General features: G+C 51.1%; 1 protein-coding gene across 2 annotated transcripts in view; it reads right to left on the reverse strand.

Annotated features, from left to right (window-relative positions):
- LOC132398992 (ankyrin-repeat and fibronectin type III domain-containing 1-like) overlaps positions 1-23,543 on the reverse strand; it is a 755,630-nt gene that overhangs the window by 171,448 nt on the left and 560,639 nt on the right. For both annotated transcript variants that reach the window (XM_059978830.1, XM_059978831.1), the window contains 2 exons: positions 10,949-11,159; positions 1,522-1,716 (listed from right to left, as the gene is read on the reverse strand). In XM_059978830.1, coding sequence (XP_059834813.1) covers positions 1,522-1,716; positions 10,949-11,159 — 406 coding nt within the window. The remainder of the gene's footprint in view (positions 1-1,521; positions 1,717-10,948; positions 11,160-23,543) is intronic.

The following is a 23,543-nucleotide window of genomic DNA, read 5'->3' on the forward strand; positions in this document are numbered from 1 at the left end:
CTTCATACAGAGAGTGGTGGGAGTGTGGAATGAGCTGCCAGATGAAGTGGTGATTGCGGGCTCACTTTTAACATTTAAGAAAAACTTGGACAGGTACATGGATGAGAGGTGTATGAAGGGATATGGGCCGGGTGCAGTTCAGTGCACTAGGCAGAAAAATGGTTCGGCACAGCCAAGAAGGGCTAAAAGGCCTGTTTCTGTGCTGTAATGTTCTACGGTTCTATGGTCTCAAGGTGGACAAGTCACCTGGGACAGATGGACTACATCCCAGAGTCCTAAGAGAGGTTGCTGAAGAGATAATAGATGCATCAGTCATGATCTTTGAAGAATCACTTGATTCTAGCATGGTCCCAGAGGACTGGAAGATCACAAATATTACTCCACCCTTTAAAAATGGAGGAAGGCAAAAGAAAGGAAGTAATAGGCCAGTTAGACTAACCTCAGTGGCTGGGAAAGTGTTGGAGTCTATTATTAACGATGAGGTTTCGAGGTATTTGAAGACTAATGATAAAATAAGTCAAAGTCAACATAGTTTCCGTAAAGGGAAACCTTGCCTGACAAACCTGTTAGAGTTCTTCAAGGAAGTAACAAGCAGAGTGGACAAAGGAGAAGGAGTGGGTGTCATTTACTGGGATTTTCAGAAGGCATTTGATAGGGAGCCACACATGAGGCTGCTTAACAAGATAAAATACTATGGCATTACAGGAAAGATTCTGGCATGGATAGAGATTAGCTGGCTGGGCCAGGTGGACAGCACACAGTGGGCAGCGCCGGGCAGACACGACACAGTGGGCAGCACCGGGCGGACACGACACAGTGGGCAGCGCCGGGCGGACACGACACAGTGGGCAGCGCCGGGCGGACACGACACAGTGGGCAGCGCCGGGCGGACACGACACAGTGGGCAGCGCCGGGCGGACACGACACAGTGGGCAGCGCCGGGCAGACACAGCACAGCGGGCAGCGCCGGGCAGACACAGCACAGCGGGCAGCGCCGGGCAGACACAGCACAGCGGGCAGCGCCGGGCAGACACAGCACAGCGGGCAGCGCCGGGCAGACACAGCACAGCGGGCAGCGCCGGGCAGACACAACACAGCGGGCAGCGCCGGGCAGACACAACACAGCGGGCAGCGCAGGGCAGACACAGCACAGCGGGCAGCGCCGGGCAGACACAACACAGCGGGCAGCGCCGGGCAGACACAACACAGCGGGCAGCGCCGGGCAGACACAGCACAGCGGGCAGCGCCGGGCAGACACAGCACAGCGGGCAGCGCCGGGCAGACACAACACAGCGGGCAGCGCTGGGCAGACACAACACAGCGGGCAGCGCCGGGCAGACACAGCACAGCGGGCAGCGCCGGGTGGACAGGACTCACTGGGCAGGACTGAGCGACAGGACTCTTGACGGCAGTGACGAATGAGCAAGCGGTGGTGTATGATCTGGGATAGAGAGGACAGCTGGTGATGTCACAGGAAATGCAGAAGAAACCCGGTGATTGCAATTTGTGCCTGAAACTCACGTGCATGTTCAAAGCCCCTTTTCATCCGTTTGAAGAGACGGTTCTGCCACTCCCAGGTTTTCAGTTGCCTCTCCTTGTCAGCATGGTCTGAACCCGCGGCCTCATTCACCACCTGTGTCGACAACTCACTCACACGCTGCTCCGACTCACGCACAAGTGTAGCCAGGTGTGCAGCCCGACTTTCCAAACTGACAACTGAATGGAGAACCAGCAGTTAGTTACAGAGCACCTCTCAATGCCGGCCATACACAACCATTCCTAACATCACGCCCCCAGGCACTCCACTATGGGCCATTCTGGAGACAACATCACTCTGGCAGTAGTTACAGAGAACGTGCCAACACTGGCCACACAAAACTTCTCAATATCACTCCCCTAATCATTTCCAAATCAAGCCCCCTCTACACCATCCCATCACAACCCCTCCCCGCAGCCAGATGCAGGTGAAGCTCCTCCCACACTGTCCTATCACACACTCTCGGGGTCAGGCACGGAGTGAAGCTCCCTCCACACTGTCCTATCACACACTCTCGGGGTCAGGCACGGAGTGAAGCTCCCTCCACACTGTCCTATCACACACTCTCGGGGTCAGGCACGGAGTGAAGCTCCCTCCACACTGTCCTATCACACACTCTCGGGGTCAGGCACGGAGTGAAGCTCCCTCCACACTGTCCTATCACACACTCTCGGGGTCAGGCACGGAGTGAAGCTCCCTCCACACTGTCCTATCACACACTCTCGGGGTCAGGCACGGAGTGAAGCTCCCTCCACACTGTCCTATCACACACTCTCGGGGTCAGGCACGGAGTGAAGCTCCCTCCACACTGTCCTATCACACACTCTCGGGGTCAGGCACGGAGTGAAGCTCCTCCCACACTGTCCTATCACACACTCCCGGGGTCAGGCACGGAGTGAAGCTCCTCCCACACTGTCCTATCACACACTCTCGGGGTCAGGCACGGAGTGAAGCTCCCTCCACACTGTCCTATCACACAATCCCGGGGTCAGGCACGGAGTGAAGCTCCCTCCACACTGTCCTATCACACACTCTCGGGGTCAGGCACGGAGTGAAGCTCCCTCCACACTGTCCTATCACACACTCTCGGGGTCAGGCACGGAGTGAAGCTCCCTCCACACTGTCCTATCACACACTCTCGGGGTCAGGCACGGAGTGAAGCTCCCTCCACACTGTCCTATCACACACTCCCGGGGTCAGACACAGAGTGAAGCTCCCTCCACACTGTCCTATCACACACTCCCGGGGTCAGGCACGGAGTGAAGCTCCTCCCACACTGTTCTATCACACACTCTCAGGGTCAGGCACAGAGTGAAGCTCCTCCCACACTGTCCTATCACACACTCTCGGGGTCAGGCACGGAGTGAAGCTCCTCCCACACTGTCCTATCACACACTCCCGGGGTCAGGCACGGAGTGAAGCTCCCTCCACACTGTCCTATCCCACACTCTCGGGGTCAGGCACGGAGTGAAGCTCCCTCCACACTGTCCTATCCCACACTCTTGGGGTCAGGCACGGAGTGAAGCTCCCTCCACACTGTCCTATCACACACTCCCGGGGTCAGGCACGGAGTGAAGCTCCCTCCACACTGTCCTATCACACACTCTCGGGGTCAGGCACGGAGTGAAGCTCCCTCTACACTGTCCTATCACACAATCCCGGGGTCAGGCACGGAGTGAAGCTCCCTCCACACTGTCCTATCACACACTCCCGGGGTCAGGCACGGAGTGAAGCTCCCTCCACACTGTCCTATCCCACACTCCCGGGGTCAGGCACGGAGTGAAGCTCCCTCTACACTGTCCTATCACACAATCCCGGGGTCAGGCACGGAGTGAAGCTCCCTCCACACTGTCCTATCACACACTCTCGGGGTCAGGCACGGAGTGAAGCTCCTCCCACACTGTCCTATCCCACACTCCCGGGGTCAGGCACGGAGTGAAGCTCCCTCTACACTGTCCTATCACACAATCCCGGGGTCAGGCACGGAGTGAAGCTCCCTCCACACTGTCCTATCACACACTCTCGGGGTCAGGCACGGAGTGAAGCTCCCTCCACACTGTCCTATCCCACACTCCCGGGGTCAGGCACGGAGTGAAGCTCCTCCCACACTGTCCTATCACACACTCTCGGGGTCAGGCACGGAGTGAAGCTCCCTCCACACTGTCCTATCACACACTCCCGGGGTCAGGCACGGAGTGAAGCTCCCTCCACACTGTCCTATCACACACTCTCGGGGTCAGGCACGGAGTGAAGCTCCTCCCACACTGTCCTATCACACACTCTCGGGGTCAGGCACGGAGTGAAGCTCCTCCCACACTGTCCTATCACACACTCCCGGGGTCAGGCACGGAGTGAAGCTCCTCCCACACTGTTCTATCACACACTCTCGGGGTCAGGCACGGAGTGAAGCTCCTCCCACACTGTCCTATCACACACTCTCGGGGTCAGGCATGGAGTGAAGCTCCCTCCACACTGTCCTATCACACACTCCCGGGGTCAGGCACGGAGTGAAGCTCCCTCCACACTGTCCTATCACACACTCTCAGGGTCAGGCACGGAGTGAAGCTCCCTCCACACTGTCCTATCACACACTCTCAGGGTCAGGCACGGAGTGAAGCTCCCTCCACACTGTCCTATCCCACACTCTCGGGGTCAGGCACGGAGTGAAGCTCCCTCCACACTGTCCTATCACACACTCTCGGGGTCAGGCACGGAGTGAATCTCCCTCCACACTGTCCTATCACACACTCTCGGGGTCAGGCACGGAGTGAAGCTCCCTCCACACTGTCCTATCACACACTCTCGGGGTCAGGCACGGAGTGAATCTCCCTCCACACTGTCCTATCACACACTCTCGGGGTCAGGCACGGAGTGAAGCTCCCTCCACACTGTCCTATCACACACTCTCGGGGTCAGGCACGGAGTGAAGCTCCCTCCACACTGTCCTATCACACAATCCCGGGGTCAGGCACGGAGTGAAGCTCCCTCCACACTGTCCTATCACACACTCTCGGGGTCAGGCACGGAGTGAAGCTCCCTCCACACTGTCCTATCACACACTCTTGGGGTCAGGCACGGAGTGAAGCTCCCTCCACACTGTCCTATCACACACTCTCGGGGTCAGGCACGGAGTGAAGCTCCCTCCACACTGTCCTATCACACACTCTCGGGGTCAGGCACGGAGTGAAGCTCCTCCCACACTGTCCTATCACACACTCCCGGGGTCAGGCACGGAGTGAAGCTCCTCCCACACTGTCCTATCACACACTCTCGGGGTCAGGCACGGAGTGAAGCTCCCTCCACACTGTCCTATCACACAATCCCGGGGTCAGGCACGGAGTGAAGCTCCCTCCACACTGTCCTATCACACACTCTCGGGGTCAGGCACGGAGTGAAGCTCCCTCCACACTGTCCTATCACACACTCTCGGGGTCAGGCACGGAGTGAAGCTCCCTCCACACTGTCCTATCACACACTCTCGGGGTCAGGCACGGAGTGAAGCTCCCTCCACACTGTCCTATCACACACTCCCGGGGTCAGACACAGAGTGAAGCTCCCTCCACACTGTCCTATCACACACTCCCGGGGTCAGGCACGGAGTGAAGCTCCTCCCACACTGTTCTATCACACACTCTCAGGGTCAGGCACAGAGTGAAGCTCCTCCCACACTGTCCTATCACACACTCTCGGGGTCAGGCACGGAGTGAAGCTCCTCCCACACTGTCCTATCACACACTCCCGGGGTCAGGCACGGAGTGAAGCTCCCTCCACACTGTCCTATCCCACACTCTCGGGGTCAGGCACGGAGTGAAGCTCCCTCCACACTGTCCTATCCCACACTCTTGGGGTCAGGCACGGAGTGAAGCTCCCTCCACACTGTCCTATCACACACTCCCGGGGTCAGGCACGGAGTGAAGCTCCCTCCACACTGTCCTATCACACACTCTCGGGGTCAGGCACGGAGTGAAGCTCCCTCTACACTGTCCTATCACACAATCCCGGGGTCAGGCACGGAGTGAAGCTCCCTCCACACTGTCCTATCACACACTCCCGGGGTCAGGCACGGAGTGAAGCTCCCTCCACACTGTCCTATCCCACACTCCCGGGGTCAGGCACGGAGTGAAGCTCCCTCTACACTGTCCTATCACACAATCCCGGGGTCAGGCACGGAGTGAAGCTCCCTCCACACTGTCCTATCACACACTCTCGGGGTCAGGCACGGAGTGAAGCTCCTCCCACACTGTCCTATCCCACACTCCCGGGGTCAGGCACGGAGTGAAGCTCCCTCTACACTGTCCTATCACACAATCCCGGGGTCAGGCACGGAGTGAAGCTCCCTCCACACTGTCCTATCACACACTCTCGGGGTCAGGCACGGAGTGAAGCTCCCTCCACACTGTCCTATCCCACACTCCCGGGGTCAGGCACGGAGTGAAGCTCCTCCCACACTGTCCTATCACACACTCTCGGGGTCAGGCACGGAGTGAAGCTCCCTCCACACTGTCCTATCACACACTCCCGGGGTCAGGCACGGAGTGAAGCTCCCTCCACACTGTCCTATCACACACTCTCGGGGTCAGGCACGGAGTGAAGCTCCTCCCACACTGTCCTATCACACACTCTCGGGGTCAGGCACGGAGTGAAGCTCCTCCCACACTGTCCTATCACACACTCCCGGGGTCAGGCACGGAGTGAAGCTCCTCCCACACTGTTCTATCACACACTCTCGGGGTCAGGCACGGAGTGAAGCTCCTCCCACACTGTCCTATCCCACACTCTCGGGGTCAGGCACGGAGTGAAGCTCCTCCCACACTGTCCTATCACACACTCTCGGGGTCAGGCACGGAGTGAAGCTCCCTCCACACTGTCCTATCACACACTCTCGGGGTCAGGCATGGAGTGAAGCTCCCTCCACACTGTCCTATCACACACTCCCGGGGTCAGGCACGGAGTGAAGCTCCCTCCACACTGTCCTATCACACACTCTCAGGGTCAGGCACGGAGTGAAGCTCCCTCCACACTGTCCTATCACACACTCTCAGGGTCAGGCACGGAGTGAAGCTCCCTCCACACTGTCCTATCCCACACTCTCGGGGTCAGGCACGGAGTGAAGCTCCCTCCACACTGTCCTATCACACACTCTCGGGGTCAGGCACGGAGTGAATCTCCCTCCACACTGTCCTATCACACACTCTCGGGGTCAGGCACGGAGTGAAGCTCCCTCCACACTGTCCTATCACACACTCTCGGGGTCAGGCACGGAGTGAATCTCCCTCCACACTGTCCTATCACACACTCTCGGGGTCAGGCACGGAGTGAAGCTCCCTCCACACTGTCCTATCACACACTCTCGGGGTCAGGCACGGAGTGAAGCTCCCTCCACACTGTCCTATCACACAATCCCGGGGTCAGGCACGGAGTGAAGCTCCCTCCACACTGTCCTATCACACACTCTCGGGGTCAGGCACGGAGTGAAGCTCCCTCCACACTGTCCTATCACACACTCTTGGGGTCAGGCACGGAGTGAAGCTCCCTCCACACTGTCCTATCACACACTCTCGGGGTCAGGCACGGAGTGAAGCTCCTCCCACACTGTCCTATCACACACTCTCGGGGTCAGGCACGGAGTGAAGCTCCCTCCACACTGTCCTATCACACACTCTTGGGGTCAGGCACGGAGTGAAGCTCCCTCCACACTGTCCTATCACACACTCTTGGGGTCAGGCACGGAGTGAAGCTCCTCCCACACTGTCCTATCCCACACTCTCGGGGTCAGGCACGGAGTGAAGCTCCTCCCACACTGTCCTATCACACACTCTCGGGGTCAGGCACGGAGTGAAGCTCCCTCCACACTGTCCTATCACACACTCTCAGGGTCAGGCACGGAGTGAAGCTCCCTCCACACTGTCCTATCACACACTCTTGGGGTCAGGCACGGAGTGAAGCTCCTCCCACACTGTCCTATCCCACACTCTCAGGGTCAGGCACGGAGTGAATCTCCCTCCACACTGTCCTATCACACACTCTCGGGGTCAGGCACGGAGTGAAGCTCCCTCCACACTGTCCTATCACACACTCTCGGGGTCAGGCACGGAGTGAAGCTCCCTCCACACTGTCCTATCACACACTCTCGGGGTCAGGCACGGAGTGAAGCTCCCTCCACACTGTCCTATCACACACTCTCGGGGTCAGGCACGGAGTGAAGCTCCCTCCACACTGTCCTATCACACACTCCCGGGGTCAGGCACGGAGTGAAGCTCCCTCCACACTGTCCTATCACACACTCTCGGGGTCAGGCACGGAGTGAAGCTCCCTCCACACTGTCCTATCACACACTCTCGGGGTCAGGCATGGAGTGAAGCTCCTCCCACACTGTCCTATCACACACTCTCGGGGTCAGGCACGGAGTGAAGCTCCCTCCACACTGTCCTATCCCACACTCTCGGGGTCAGGCACGGAGTGAAGCTCCCTCCACACTGTCCTATCACACACTCTCAGGGTCAGGCACGGAGTGAAGCTCCCTCCACACTGTTCTATCACACACTCTCGGGGTCAGGCACGGAGTGAAGCTCCCTCCACACTGTCCTATCACACACTCTCAGGGTCAGGCACGGAGTGAAGCTCCCTCCACACTGTCCTATCACACACTCTCGGGGTCAGGCACGGAGTGAAGCTCCTCCCACACTGTCCTATCACACACTCTCGGGGTCAGGCACGGAGTGAAGCTCCCTCCCACACTGTCCTATCACACACTCTCGGGGTCAGGCACGGAGTGAAGCTCCCTCCACACCGTCCTATCACACACTCTCGGGGTCAGGCACGGAGTGAAGCTCCCTCCACACCGTCCTATCACACACTCTCGGGGTCAGGCACGGAGTGAAGCTCCCTCCACACTGTCCTATCACACACTCTTGGGGTCAGGCACGGAGTGAAGCTCCCTCCACACTGTCCTATCACACACTCTCAGGGTCAGGCACGGAGTGAAGCTCCCTCCACACTGTTCTATCACACACTCTTGGGGTCAGGCACGGAGTGAAGCTCCTCCCACACTGTCCTATCACACACTCTCGGGGTCAGGCACGGAGTGAAGCTCCCTCCACACTGTCCTATCACACACTCTCGGGGTCAGGCACGGAGTGAAGCTCCCTCCACACTGTCCTATCACACACTCTTGGGGTCAGGCACGGAGTGAAGCTCCCTCCACACTGTCCTATCACACACTCTCAGGGTCAGGCACGGAGTGAAGCTCCCTCCACACTGTCCTATCACACACTCTTGGGGTCAGGCACGGAGTGAAGCTCCTCCCACACTGTCCTATCACACACTCTTGGGGTCAGGCACGGAGTGAAGCTCCCTCCACACTGTCCTATCACACACTCTCGGGGTCAGGCACGGAGTGAAGCTCCCTCCACACTGTCCTATCACACACTCTCGGGGTCAGGCACGGAGTGAAGCTCCCTCCACACTGTCCTATCACACACTCTTGGGGTCAGGCACGGAGTGAAGCTCCTCCCACACTGTCCTATCACACACTCTCGGGGTCAGGCACGGAGTGAAGCTCCCTCCACACTGTCCTATCACACACTCTCGGGGTCAGGCACGGAGTGAAGCTCCCTCCACACTGTCCTATCACACACTCTTGGGGTCAGGCACGGAGTGAAGCTCCCTCCACACTGTCCTATCACACACTCTCAGGGTCAGGCACGGAGTGAAGCTCCCTCCACACTGTCCTATCACACACTCTTGGGGTCAGGCACGGAGTGAAGCTCCTCCCACACTGTCCTATCACACACTCTTGGGGTCAGGCACGGAGTGAAGCTCCCTCCACACTGTCCTATCACACACTCTCGGGGTCAGGCACGGAGTGAAGCTCCCTCCACACTGTCCTATCACACACTCTCGGGGTCAGGCACGGAGTGAAGCTCCCTCCACACTGTCCTATCACACACTCTCGGGGTCAGGCACGGAGTGAAGCTCCCTCCACACTGTCCTATCACACACTCTTGGGGTCAGGCACGGAGTGAAGCTCCCTCCACACTGTCCTATCCCACACTCTCGGGGTCAGGCACGGAGTGAAGCTCCCTCCACACTGTCCTATCACACACTCTCGGGGTCAGGCACGGAGTGAAGCTCCCTCCACACTGTCCTATCACACACTCCCGGGGTCAGGCACGGAGTGAAGCTCCCTCCACACTGTCCTATCACACACTCTCGGGGTCAGGCACGGAGTGAAGCTCCCTCCACACTGTCCTATCACACACTCTTGGGGTCAGGCACGGAGTGAAGCTCCCTCCACACTGTCCCATCACACACTCCCGGGATCAGACACGGAGTGAAGCTCCTCCCACACTGTCCTATCACACACTCTCGGGGTCAGGCACGGAGTGAAGCTCCTCCCACACCGTCCTATCACACACTCTCGGGGTCAGGCACGGAGTGAAGCTCCCTCCACACCGTCCTATCACACACTCTCGGGGTCAGGCACGGAGTGAAGCTCCCTCCACACTGTCCTATCACACACTCTCGGGGTCAGGCACGGAGTGAAGCTCCCTCCACACCGTCCTATCACACACTCTCGGGGTCAGGCACGGAGTGAAGCTCCCTCCACACTGTCCTATCACACACTCCCGGGGTCAGGCACGGAGTGAAGCTCCTCCCACACTGTTCTATCACACACTCTCGGGGTCAGGCACGGAGTGAAGCTCCCTCCACACTGTCCTATCACACACTCCCGGGGTCAGGCACGGAGTGAAGCTCCTCCCACACTGTTCTATCACACACTCTCGGGGTCAGGCACGGAGTGAAGCTCCCTCCACACTGTCCTATCACACACTCCCGGGTTCAGGCACGGAGTGAATCTCCCTCCCACACTGTCCTATCACACACTCCCGGGGTCAGGCACGGAGTGAAGCTCCTCCCACACTGTTCTATCACACACTCTCGGGGTCAGGCACGGAGTGAAGCTCCTCCCACACTGTCCTATCACACACTCTCGGGGTCAGGCACGGAGTGAAGCTCCTCCCACACTGTCCTATCACACACTCCCGGGGTCAGGCACGGAGTGAAGCTCCCTCCACACTGTCCTATCCCACACTCTCGGGGTCAGGCATGGAGTGAAGCTCCTCCCACACTGTCCTATCACACACTCTCGGGGTCAGGCACGGAGTGAAGCTCCTCCCACACTGTTCTATCACATACACCCAGGGATCCCTGTCCCTCACCCAATGGTACAGAGGCTGACACTCCTCACACACCTGCACACCCTGAATAGGAACAACATAATGTGCTTTCACTCTGAGCCTTCTCACTCTGGCACAGTACAGGAGCCTGATACTATCTACCTGGAGATGGTGGCCTCCCCCTTGTACAAGTGTACATGAAGCAGGGTGTTGTGTGATCAGTGAAACTTACAGTGTGGGCTCTCCTTCGCTCCAGCCTGCAGAAGCAGCTTTGCCATAGGCACGTTGTTGGTCATAATGGCAATGTCCAGAGGCATCAGCCCCTCACTGTTGGGGGTGTTGAGGTCCAGCTCCTCTGTCGTATACAGGTTGAGCAGCATCTGCACAGCGTCCAGGTCTTGCTGTTCCACCGCTTCAAAGACCGCCTCATTGCCTTGGAAATTCTGCAGAACCAAACATACATTACCCTCTGGTCAAGATGAGCCCAGTGAACAGGCTGATGCAAGCCATCCTTCTGGATTAGGGCATTGGGAGGTGTGTATCCACAGGTCCACATCTCATTATCAGGTCAGCAGAAAAGGTCATTGCAGTCTATGCCAAACAGGCAGGAAAAAGCATTGCAAACTCTACCCACACTGTAAACTGCCTTTTCCAAAAACTTCCTCCTGGTAAGCTACAGGGCTATTAAAACAGTAACTTTACACTATCGAAGTTTCTTTCCCCAGGCAGCCCATCCCCCCCATTGATTACCCCTGTGACTACACAGCATTTTGAACCACTGTTTACATTGGAAATACATGCTGATATTTATGTCTTTGTGCACATTTCATTCTCTATCTATATTTTAACCTTTAACTATATGTTTTATATATAGTGGATTCCGATTAATTGGGCCATCAGTTAATGGGGGCAGCCATTTATTTGGAACAACTCTTAAAGAACAATAAGTATTCAAAAAAATACCATTCATTTATTTGCGACACTGCGCTGTTTAATTAGGACAGGAACAACACACACAAAATGCTGGAGGAACCCAGCAGGCCAGGCAGCTTCTATGGAAAAAAATATAGTTGGTGTTTCAGGCTGAAAAATTTCTAAAGCATTGTATGAAGGCAGTCCATTATCTGTGCTAATTTTGTTCATTTACAGTTAATTAAAAGATCGTAATGGTACAGTGGACGAATTCCTCTGTTGATAACTTTTAGGAACAAATATACAGTCTATTGTACTGATAATGTTCTAATTTGTTCTGTATTTCATTTAATTACATAATTTGTTACTCAGTTAAATGGTAATTTGTCTTTTTTATACCTTTGTATCTATTTCCATTTGGCTAAGTGGGGCAGCTGTTTAATTCGGCCAAAATGTACTGGTCCCAATGTGTCCCAAATAACTGGAATCCACTGTACTTCTTTATAGTTGTTGAATGTTGTTTTTTTGCTGCACATCACACAAACACACCACAGCAAATTCCTGATGTATGGGGAATAAAGTTGATTCTTGATCATTAATCCTACAAAAAGTGGTGGATACAGCCCAAACCATCATGGGTAAAGCACATCGACATGAAATGCTGTTGTGGGAAAGTAGTATCTATTGTCTATTAGTGTTAGATGGAGCACTTAAAGATAGCGGAGTAAAGGGATATGGGGAGAAGGCAGGAACGGGGTACTGATTGTGGATGATCAGCCACGATCACATTGAATGGCGGTGCTGGCTCAAAGGGCCGAATGGCCTACTCCTGCAGCTGTTGTCTATTGCCTATTGTATCTATCATCAGAAACTCCCACCACCCAAGATATGCTCTCTTCTCACTGCTGCCATCAGGAAGAACATACAGGAGCCTCAGGGCCCACACCACCAGGTTCAGCAACAGTTGTTACCATTTAATCATCAGGCTCTTGAATGAAAGTCGATAACTTCACCCAACTTCACTCACTCCATCACTGAACTGGACTCAAGGACTTTTCATTTCGTGTTTTTGATATTTATTGTTTGTTTATCTGCACAGTTGTTGTCTTTTGCACACTCATTATCCTGTTTGTGATCTTTCACTGATTTTATTGTATTTCTTACATATACACCGAATGCCTGCAAGAAAATGAACTTTGATCATTGATCACATTGTCATTACCTCTGCTCATTCAGAGGCAGTGATCTGACGTGGCCTCTCCACGTTCTGGCATTGGCTACTCCACCCTAGGCGATTCACCACAAACAATGGCGGGGTTGTGGACAGTCAGGGAGTTGTCAAACTATTCAGCAGGTAATAGATCAACTGGGAATGTGGACAGAGAGACAGGGGCGTATCTACGGAAAATAGCACCTACAGCAAGCACTGAAATTGCGCCCCTGTCCAAACATCTTACAACCATATAATAATTACAGCACAGAAACGGGCCACCTCGGCCCTTCTAGTCCGTGCCGAATGCTTACTCTCACCTAGTCCCACTGACCTGCACTCAGCCCATAACCCTCCATTCCTTTCCTGTCCATACACCTATCCAATTTTTTTTTAAATGACGAAATCAAACCTGCCTCTACCACTTCTACTGGAAGCTTGTTCCACACAGCTACCACTCTCTAAGTAAAGAAGTTCCCCCTCATGTTACGCCTAAACTTTTGCCCCTTAACTCTCAACTCCTCTTGTTTGAATCTCCCCTATTCTCAATGGAAAAAGCTTATCCACGTCAACTCTATCTATCCCCCTCATAATTTTAAATACCTCTATCAAGTCCCCCCTCAACCTTCTACGCTCAAAAGAATAAAGACCTAACTTGTTCAACCTTTCTCTGTAACTTAGTTGCTGAAACCCAAGTAATATTCTAGTACTCTCTCTATTTTGTTGACATCTTTCCTATAATTTGGTGACCAGAACTGTACACAATCTTTTAGATAACTTTACCATAATGTCAGCTCAAAAATACAAGTCAAGCTCGTTAATCTTTTAATTAACAAATTATGGCACTACATGAAAATTATAACTGCACCTTCCTTGCTTTCACTGATGCAAATTGGTCTATGATGTGATCAAAGTCAGTTTTTTCAGTTTCTTCTCTTTCTACACTCAGCAGAGCAAGATCACCGAGTCTGCCTTGACCCATGGAGGCTCTCAAATACGAAAGTATTAGTTTTAACTTGCTGAATGATCTCTCACAGCTGGCGATGGAAACTGCGATGGTTAGACTTACCTGAATAGCAATGTGAAGATTGGAGAAGACGCTCTCATCTCCATACTGAACAATAAGTTCAAGAAGCTCTTCCGGTCTTGATATTTTCATGTTGACCCATCTTGATATCAACATTCTGCAATCCAAAATTTCTTCATATAGCTGCTGTCCATCAACAAAAACGCTGTACAATTCGCCCAGGATTTGCACTTCTTTAGGTCATTACTCTCGGTGCCGTAACTGTCTCTTGACATCGAGAACGAACCCAAACTTGGCTTCAGTGTCGTGCAAACGAGCAAACCTTTAGTCCATTTCTCTGTGAAGACAGTCGAGTGTTCCCTTCATGGCTCTTTCCATTTCCTCCTTAGCTGTTAACCCAGCGTCTCTTGAGTTCTCATCAGCCATTTGTTTCTTTCGGCTCTGATGTCTTTCAACTTCAATATTTCATTCTTTACAGAGACCGACTCCTTCTTAAAGTGACTCACTGACCAACACTTCTCTTTCATCATAAAAATGATCTCAGAGGGCTTTCAAATCCAGGGCAACATCGTGGAATTTCATGCTCGGAGCCTCTTTTGAATACGGTCAATGAGAATGAGTACTTTCTTCCAAAATCCTAGCAAAATCAGAAAATCGTAACTCAACATGTGATTGTACAGCTGCCTTGCATCACTTCTTGTTTCACTAGTCTCGCTTTCATTGTCTAACATGTCCTGGAGAACTTGAATTATCTCCTCAAGGTACTTGTTGACGGGCTTCACTGCTTCTGTCCTTGCACTGCACCTGGTTTTGGACTCTGACTTAACAACCACAGACATGGCACTTTTGAGTTTTTCCCAGCGCTGTGTAGAATGAGAGAAAAACACATAGAGAGCTTCAATGGTTCCAAAAAAATCGTGACCATCATTGTATCCTGTTAGGCTGCATGTACACCCAAGTTGAGTGAGTAATTGTCGCAATTCACAAACACTGCTAGGTTGTTTTTCTCACTTATTCTTTGATGAACACCACTTCTGTGTCCAGCCATCACAGCAGCGTTGCCATAGCACTGTGGCCGACGATCCTGTAGCTCCATTTCGTCCTTCTCTAGCTGTTTCAAGATGTCTTCAACCAAGCTCTCAGCATCCTTCTGGCTTATCTGGATAAAACCAAGGAAGGACTCTCTAACATGGACTGTTTTCCTCTCAAAATCAACTTCCACATACCTCACTACTTCTGACATTTGACCACGGTGTGCCTGATCAGGAGTCGAGTTGAACATGAGACCATTGTACTTGGCTTTACGAATGCTTCTCAGTAAACTCTGGCGAACAGTGGATGCCATCATGTGGATGAATTCGTTCTGGACACCCGGTGAAAGATAAAAAGTGGATCCAGGATGACTTTCCAAATGAGTGAGGTGTTCTTTTATGACAGGGTCAAAGATGGCCAGTAGTTTCAGTAAGCCAAGGAAATTTCCCACACTGGAGTCATTGTCTAGCTGAAGTGACTCCTTGTGTCCTCGCAAAGCCAGGTTCTGAGTTGCAAGGAATTTTATGCAGTGAAGGATTCTCGTCAAGATATCATGCCACTTCTGCTTTTCCTATTCAATCTGTGTCTGAAATACCGCGTCAATAACTCCTCTGTTTCCAACTAAACATCTTTCCATTTCTTTCCACTGTGTGAAGCATTCCCGATGATTCTTGGCATTTTCATGAACACTAATCCTTTCAGGTGCTTTCCACTGGTTGAATCCACTTTCCTGCTCCAATGAGGATTGATGGTCTGACTGGGATTAGAGAAGACAACAGATACAAAATGCAGACTTTTTAGAAGGGGAATAGACCAGCCATGAGCGAGCCACTTCCTCACCACGACCGTTTCCCAATTTCCTCTTGAACCAAGTTTTGTTCATTGAGCGGTTATTTGTTGGTAGGAAAGGCCCCTCACTGTTCTGAAAGTACTTCGAGCCCAGCTTTATTATTTCTGTTCTCAACGCATCAGGCAGAATTGCTTTTCCAGTATCCTCGTCGAACTTCAGAAGTCCAATGTCATGCTGTTCAATCACTTCCGGTATGACAGTTCGAGGCTCTTTGATACCATCCAGTTCACTAGGTTCAGTGTTGTCAGGTTCAGTCACATCATGTAAAATTTCATCAATAAACTCAACATCACCACCAACACTGTCTTCCCCTCCTGTCATGTCCACGTTCTTCTGTGGCAGCTTTACTCTTAATCTTGTCATACTCGGATTTAGATCATAGAACATAGAAAACCTACAGCACAATACAGGCCCTTCAGCCCACAAAGTTGTACTGAACATGTCCCTACCTTAGAAATTACGAGGCTTACCTTTAGCCCTCTATTTCACTAAGCTGCACATACCTATCTAGAAGTCTCTTAAAAGACCCTATTGTATCCGCCCCCACCACCATTGCCGGCAGCCCATTCCATGCACTTAACAGTCTCTGAGTAAAAAACTTCCCCCTGACATCTCCTCTGTACCTACTCCACAGCACCTTAAACCTGTAACACACACAAAATGCTGGTGGAACACAGCAGGCCAGGGAGTATCTATAGGAAGAAATACTGTCGACGTTTCAGGTGTGGCAACCATTTCAGCCCTGGGAAAAAGCCTCTGACTATCCACACGATCAATGCCTCTCATCACCTTGTACATCTCTATCAGGTCACCTCTCATCCTCCATCACTCCAAGGAGAAAAGGCTAAGTTCACTCAACCTATTCTCATAAGGCATGCTCCCCAATCCAGGCAACATCCTCGTAAATCTCCTCTGCACCTGTTCTATGGCTTCCACATCCTTCCTGTAGCGAGGCGACCAGAACTGAGCACAGTACTCCAAGTGGGGTCTGACCAGGGTCCTATATAGCTGCAACATTACCTATCAGCTCCTAATTTCAATTCCACGATTGATAAAGGCCAATACACCATACGCCTTCTTAACCACAGAATCAACCTGTGCAGCTGCCTTGAGCATCCTATGGACTGGGACCCCAAGATCCCTCTGATCCTCCACACTACCAAGAGTCTTACTTTCTCAATAGGCCTTGCATGGGGGACCTTATCAAATGCCTTGCTGAAATCCATATACACCACATCCACTGCTCTTCCTTCATCAATGTGTTTAGTCACATCCTCAAAAAAATTCAATCAGGCTCATAAGGCACAACCTGACAAAGCCATGCTGATTACTCCTAATCATATTATACCTCTCAAAATGTTCATAAATCCTGCCCCTCAGGATCTTCTGCATCAACTTACTGAGGTAAAACTCACTGGTCTATAATTTCCTGGGCTATCTCTACTCCATTTCTTGAATAAAGGAACAACATCTGCAACCCTCCAATCCTCCGGAACCTTTCCCGTCCCCATTGATAATGCAAAGATCATCGCCAGAGGCTCAGCAATCATTTCCCTCGCCTCCCACAGTAGCCTGGGGTACATTTCATCCGGTCCCGGTGACTTATTCAACTTGATGCTTTCCAAAATCTCCAGCATATCCTCTTTCTTAATATCTACATGCTCAAGTCTGCTGCAAGTCATCACTACAATCGCCAAGATCCTTTCCCATAGTGAATACTGAAGTAAAGTATTCATTAAGTACCTCTGCTATTTCCTCCGGTTCCATACACACTTTCCCACTGTCACACTTGATAGGTCCTATTCTTTCACATCTTATCATAGAAACATAGAAAATCGGTGCAGGAGTAGGCCATTCGGCCCTTCGAGCCTGCACCGCCATTCAGTATGATCATGGCTGATCATCCAACTCAAAACCCTGTACCTGCTTTCTCTCCATACCCCCTCATCCCTTTAGCCACAAGGGCCATATCTAACTTCCTCTTAAATATAGCCAATGAACTGGCCTCAACTGTTTCCTGTGGCAGAGAATTCCACAGATTCACCACTCTCTGTGTGAAGAAGTTTCTCCTCATCTCAATTATCCTCTTGCTCTTCACATACTTGTAGAATGCCTTGGGGTTTTCCTTAATTCTGCCCGCCAAGGCTTTCTCATGGCCCCTTCTGGCTCTCCTAATTTCCTTCTTAAGTTCCTTCCTAGTAGCCTTATAATCTCCTAGATCTCTAATATTACCTAGCTCTCTGAACCTTTTGTAAGTTTTTCTTTTCTTCTTGACTAGAGTTATTACAGCCTTTGTACACCATGGTTCCTGTACCCTACCATAACTTCCCTGTCTCATCAGAACGTACCTATACAGAGCTCTACATAAATATCCCCTGAATATTTGCCACATTTCTTCCGTACTTTTCCCTGAGAACATCTGTTTCCAATTTAAGCTTCCAGTTTCCTGCCTGATTGCCTTATAATTCCCTTTACTCCAATTAAACACTTTTCTAACTTGTCTGTTCCTATCTCTCTCCAATGCTATTGTAAAGGAGATAGAATTATGATCACTATCTCCAAAATGCTCTCCCACTTAGAGACCCGACACCTGACCAGGTTCATTTCCCAGTACCAAATCAAGTACAGCCTCTCCTCTTGTAGGCTTATCTACATATTGTGTCAAGAAACCTTCCTGAACACACCTAGCAAACTCCACCCCATCTAAACCCTTCACTCTAGGGAGATGCCAATCGATATTTGGGAAATTAAAATGTCCCATCACGACAACTCTGTTATTATTACACCTTTCCAGGATCTGTTTCCCTATCTGCTCCTTGAAATCCCTGTTACCATTGGGCAGCCTATAAAAAGCACCCAGTAAAGTTATTGACCCCTTCCTGTTCCTAACCTCCACCAACAGAGACTCCGTAGACAATCCCTCCATGGTGTCCACCTTTTCTGTAGCCGTGACACTATCTCTCATCAACAGTGCCACATCCCCATCTCTTTTGCCTCCCTCCCTGTCCTTTCTGAAACATCTAAAACCCGGCACTTGAAGTAACCATTTCTGTCCCTGAACCATCCAAGTCTCTGTAATGGCCACAACATCATAAATCCAAGTACTAATCCACGCTCTAAGCTCATCTGCTTTGTTCCCAACACTCCTTGCGTTAAAATAGACACATCTTAAGCCTTCGGTTTGAGTGCATCCTTTCTCTATCACCTGCCTATCCTCCCTCTCGCACTGTCTACAATCTTTCTCTTTTTGTGAGCCAACCTCCTCTTCCCAAGTCTCTTCAGCTCAGTTCCCATCCCCCAACAATTCTAGTTTAAACTCTGTCCAGTAGCCTTAGCAAACCTCCCCGCCAGGATATTGGTTCTCCTGGGATTCAAGTGCAACCCATCCTTTTTGTACAGGTCACACCTGCCCCAAAAGAGGTCCCAGTGAACCAGAAATCTGAATCCCTGGCCCCTCTCCAATCCCTCAGCCATGCATTTATCCTTCACCTCTCTCTATTCCTATACTCATTGTCATGTGGCACAGGCAGTAATCCTGAGATTACTACCTTTGCGGTCCTGCTCCTCAACTTCCTTCCTAACTCCCTGTAGTCTTTTTTTCAGGACCTCTTCCTTTTCCTACTTATGTTGTTGGTACCATTATGTACCACGACCTCTGGCTGTTCTCCCTCCCACTGCAGGATATCTTGAACGCAATCTGAAACATCCCAGAACCTAGCATGTGGGAGGCAAACTACCATCCGAGTTTCTTTCCTGCGTCCACAGAATCGCCTGTCTGACCCCTAACTATAGTTTCCCCTATCACTACTGCCTTTCTCTTCCTTTCCCTCCCCTTGCCACTGCCACTTCCCCCAGGTATGCTGTCTCCCACAACAGTACTCAAACAGGAGTACTTATCATCAAGGGGTACAGCCACGGGGGTACTCTCTAGTACCTGACTCTTCCCCTTCCCCCTCCTGACTGTGACCCACCTGTCAGTCCCCCATGGCCCTGGTGTGACCACCTGCCTGTAACTCCTCTCTATCACCTCCTCGCTCTCCCTGACCAGGCGAAGGTCACTGAGCTGCATCTCCAGTTCCCTAACTCGGTCCCATAGGAGCTGCAGCTCGACACATCTGCTGCAGATATGGCTGTCTGGGAGGCTGGGAGACTCCAGGATCCCCACATCTGACACTGAGCACAGAACACTGGCCTCACACACATACTTCCTACCTCGCCTCGTCCTGTTACCACCTAAACCCATTGAGCCAAAGCCCTATCACTTTGCTGCCCACTCTGTCGCTGCCCATTGGATATGGCGGTCTTCTTTTTAAACCTTTGGCTGACGTCACACGCCTGCGCAGTCTCGCCTCTCTTTAACCCGAGTAGTAAAAAACTCCCTTCGCGCCAAAAAAATCAGCCACTCACTCGCAGCCTTCTTGCTCCGAATTAAAAACCGTTGAAGATTCCTTGCCTTTTTAAACCTTTCGTGCTCTATTGGCTGACGTCACACGCCTTCGCAGTCTCGCCTCTCTTTAGAGAGATGGCAGATAGAGTTTAATCCAAACAAATGTGAGGCATTGCACTTTGGGAGGTCAAACAAAAGAGGAACGTGTACAGCATTTATCAGATTCAATTTCAAATTTATACAGTATATTTATCAGATGATCATCGAAAACATGTAGCAAAATGTGTCATTTGTATTAGCAACCCACACACCTAACGATGTGCTTGGGGCAGCCTGTAAGTGTCACCTCAGATTCCAATGCCAAAATAGCATATCCATAATTTTAAATGGACCACAATGTCAGGATTTCTAACACTACAGAGAGATCTTGGGGTGCAAGCTCCCTACACAATGTCCCAGCACACACTCCTGGGGTCAGACAAAGAGTGAAACTCCCTCTACACCATTCCATCACACATTCCTGGGGTCAGACACAGAGTGAAGCTCTCTCTATACTGTCCCATCACTCACTCCCAGGGCTAGGACAATGTGACTTTAGCAAAAAGTATAGCCCTCTCTTTAATTTGTAGCCACTGCTTGTAGGAATTCAAATGCACTGTGGAGAGTGTAGGGACCGGTTTCCTCAGAGCCTGGTATGGAGGCTCCAATGCACAGGATTGTAAGAGGCAGCAGAGAGTTGTAAACTCAGCCAGTTCCATCGTGAGCTACCGCCATCAAGGACATCTGCAATTGGCAGATCCTCAAGAAGCTGTCATCCATAATGAAGAACTCTCACCACTCAGAATGACCTCTTCTCATTACCACAGTCAAGGAAGTGAAATAGGAGCCTAAAGCTACCCACTCGACAGCTTCTTTCCCTCTGCCATGAATGCATCTACAATTCTGCAGCTTTTCTGCTCTCTTTTCGCACTACTTATTTATTTCTTTAATACAGTGAACACTGGTTAATTGGGACACATCGGGACCAGAACATTTTGGCCCAATTATGCAGCTGCCCCAATTAGACAAAGTTTCATGGAAATAGGTAAAATGGTATAAAAAAGACGATTTGAGTTACAAATAATGTACTTAAATGAAATAGAGAACAGATTAGAAGACTATCAATACTACAGCAGCACTGTAAAACTGTATTAGTTCCTAATAGTTATTGATGAAGGTACTCATCTGCTTTGCGTTCTTTCTGGTCGTCACACTCTTTTGATTGTAAATGAACAAAATCAGTGCAGATAATGGATGGTCTTCATACAAAATGCTTTTGATTATCGCATCTTCCAAATCTTGATTCTCATTGTGACAATCAAGGTGATTGTCGATACCTTCAAATTCTGCATAGGTCCTAACTTGTTGAAGTAGTGAAATTGTTTCATTTTCATTCCTGGCTCTTTCTGGCATCTCCAAGCATGAATTCTCGAAACTGCAGTGAGTGGAACAGCTCTGGGTTGTCTTACTGCTTATTACTCACCGATTATCAGTGGAAAAATATCACTGCTTTTTGAACAGAAACACACAACTGAAATTATTTAAAAACTGTTCTCTCTAAGCACAGTGTTGTGTCTAACAGTGTCCATTACTGATGCTAGGTAGAAACTGTTCAGCAGATCTCCTGTCCTAGCTAAGCAGCATAGTGTCCCAAATAAATGAATGGAATCCCAGCTATTTTCTCAGTTAGTTTTTTCTCTTCAAGACTTCTGAGTTGAGCTCAAGCGGAGCGGCCTGTGGAAAGCAGCCAGTGAGTGAGCGGGCCGGTGAAGGAGTGGAGATTTGAGGCTTTGACTTGAGAGGCTTCAACAAGAAGAGGCAGAGGACAAGCTTGTTCCCAGTTAGTCTTTACAATGCCTCCTGAGACGGTGATGAGCCTCTCCTGTGAGATGTGGCAGTCTTGGGGGAACTCCCCTCTCCTGCAGAGTCACATCTGCCAGAAGTGTTTGCGGCTGGGCGATCTGGAAGAACGTGTGAGGAATCTGGAGCAGCAGCTGGATGACCTTTGACTCATAAGGGAAAATGAGGCAGTTATAGATGAGAGCTACTGGGAGGTAGTCACACCTAGGCTGCCGGAAGCAGGTCGTTGGGTGACAGTCCGAGGGGGGAAAGGAAAGGAGAGTAGACAGGTAGTGCAGAGCACCCCTGTAGCCATTCCCCTGAATAATAAGTTTACCGTCCTGGATGCTGTTGGCGAGGATGACCGACCAGGTGTGAGCCACGGTGGCAGGGCCTCTGGCACTGAGTCTGACCCTGCGGTGCAGAAGGATGGGACGGAGAAGTGGAGAGCTGTCGTCATTGGAGACTCAATAGTCAGGGGAGCAGACAGGAGATTTTGTGGATGTGAGAAGGAAACCTGCATGGTTTGTTGCCTCCCGGGTGCCAGGGTCCGGGATGTCTCTGACCGGGTGCATGGCATCCTGGTACAAGAGGGAAAGCAACCAGAAGTCGTGATACATGTTGGTACCAACGACAAAGGCAGGAAGAGGGATGAGGTCCTGAAGTGTGAGTTTCGGGAACTAGGCAGAAGGCTGAAGAACAGGACCTCAAGGGTGGCATTCTCAGGATTGCTGCCAGTGCTATGTGACAGTGATGGTAAGAATTGGAGGAGATGGCAGTTGAATGTGTGGCTGAGGAGTTGGTGCAGGGGGCAGGGTTTTAGATTATTGGATCATTGGGATCTCTTCTGGGGAAGGTGGGACCTGTACAGATTGGATGGGTTGCACCTGAACTCGAAGGGGAGCAATATCCTTGCAGGTAGGTTTGCTAGCATGGTTTGGGAGGGTTTAAACTAATTTGCAAGGGGGATGGGACCCAGAGCAATAGAGCAGTGAAAGAAGAGCATGGAGTAAAGCCAGATCTAACATATAGAGAGGCTTTGAGGAAAGAGAAGCAGAATAAAGGGTGTAAAGGTAGTAAGGTAGAAGGGCTAAAGTGTGTGTACTTCAATGCAAGAAGAATCAGGAACAAAGGTGATGAACTGAGAGCTTGGATACATACATGGAATTATGATGTAGTGGCCATTACAGAGATTTGGCTGGCACCAGGGCAGGAATGGATTCTCAATATTCATGGATTTCAATGCTTTAAGAGGGATAGAGAGGGGGTAAAAGGGGAGATGGGGTTGCATTACTGCTCAGGGATACTATTACAGCTACAGAAAGGGTGGGTAATATAGCAGGATCCTCTTTTGAGTCAGTATGGGTGGAAGTCAGGAATAGGAAGGGAGCAGTTACTCTATTGGGGGTATTCTATAGGCTCCCTGGTGGCAGCAGAGATAGTGAGGAGCAGATTGGGAGGCAGATTTTGGAAAGGTGCAAAAATAACAGGGTTGTTATCATGGGTGACTTTAACTTCCCTAATATTGATT

The sequence above is a fragment of the Hypanus sabinus genome, chromosome 9, assembly GCF_030144855.1.
Source record: "Hypanus sabinus isolate sHypSab1 chromosome 9, sHypSab1.hap1, whole genome shotgun sequence".
In the NCBI taxonomy this organism is placed as follows: Eukaryota; Metazoa; Chordata; class Chondrichthyes; order Myliobatiformes; family Dasyatidae; genus Hypanus; species Hypanus sabinus.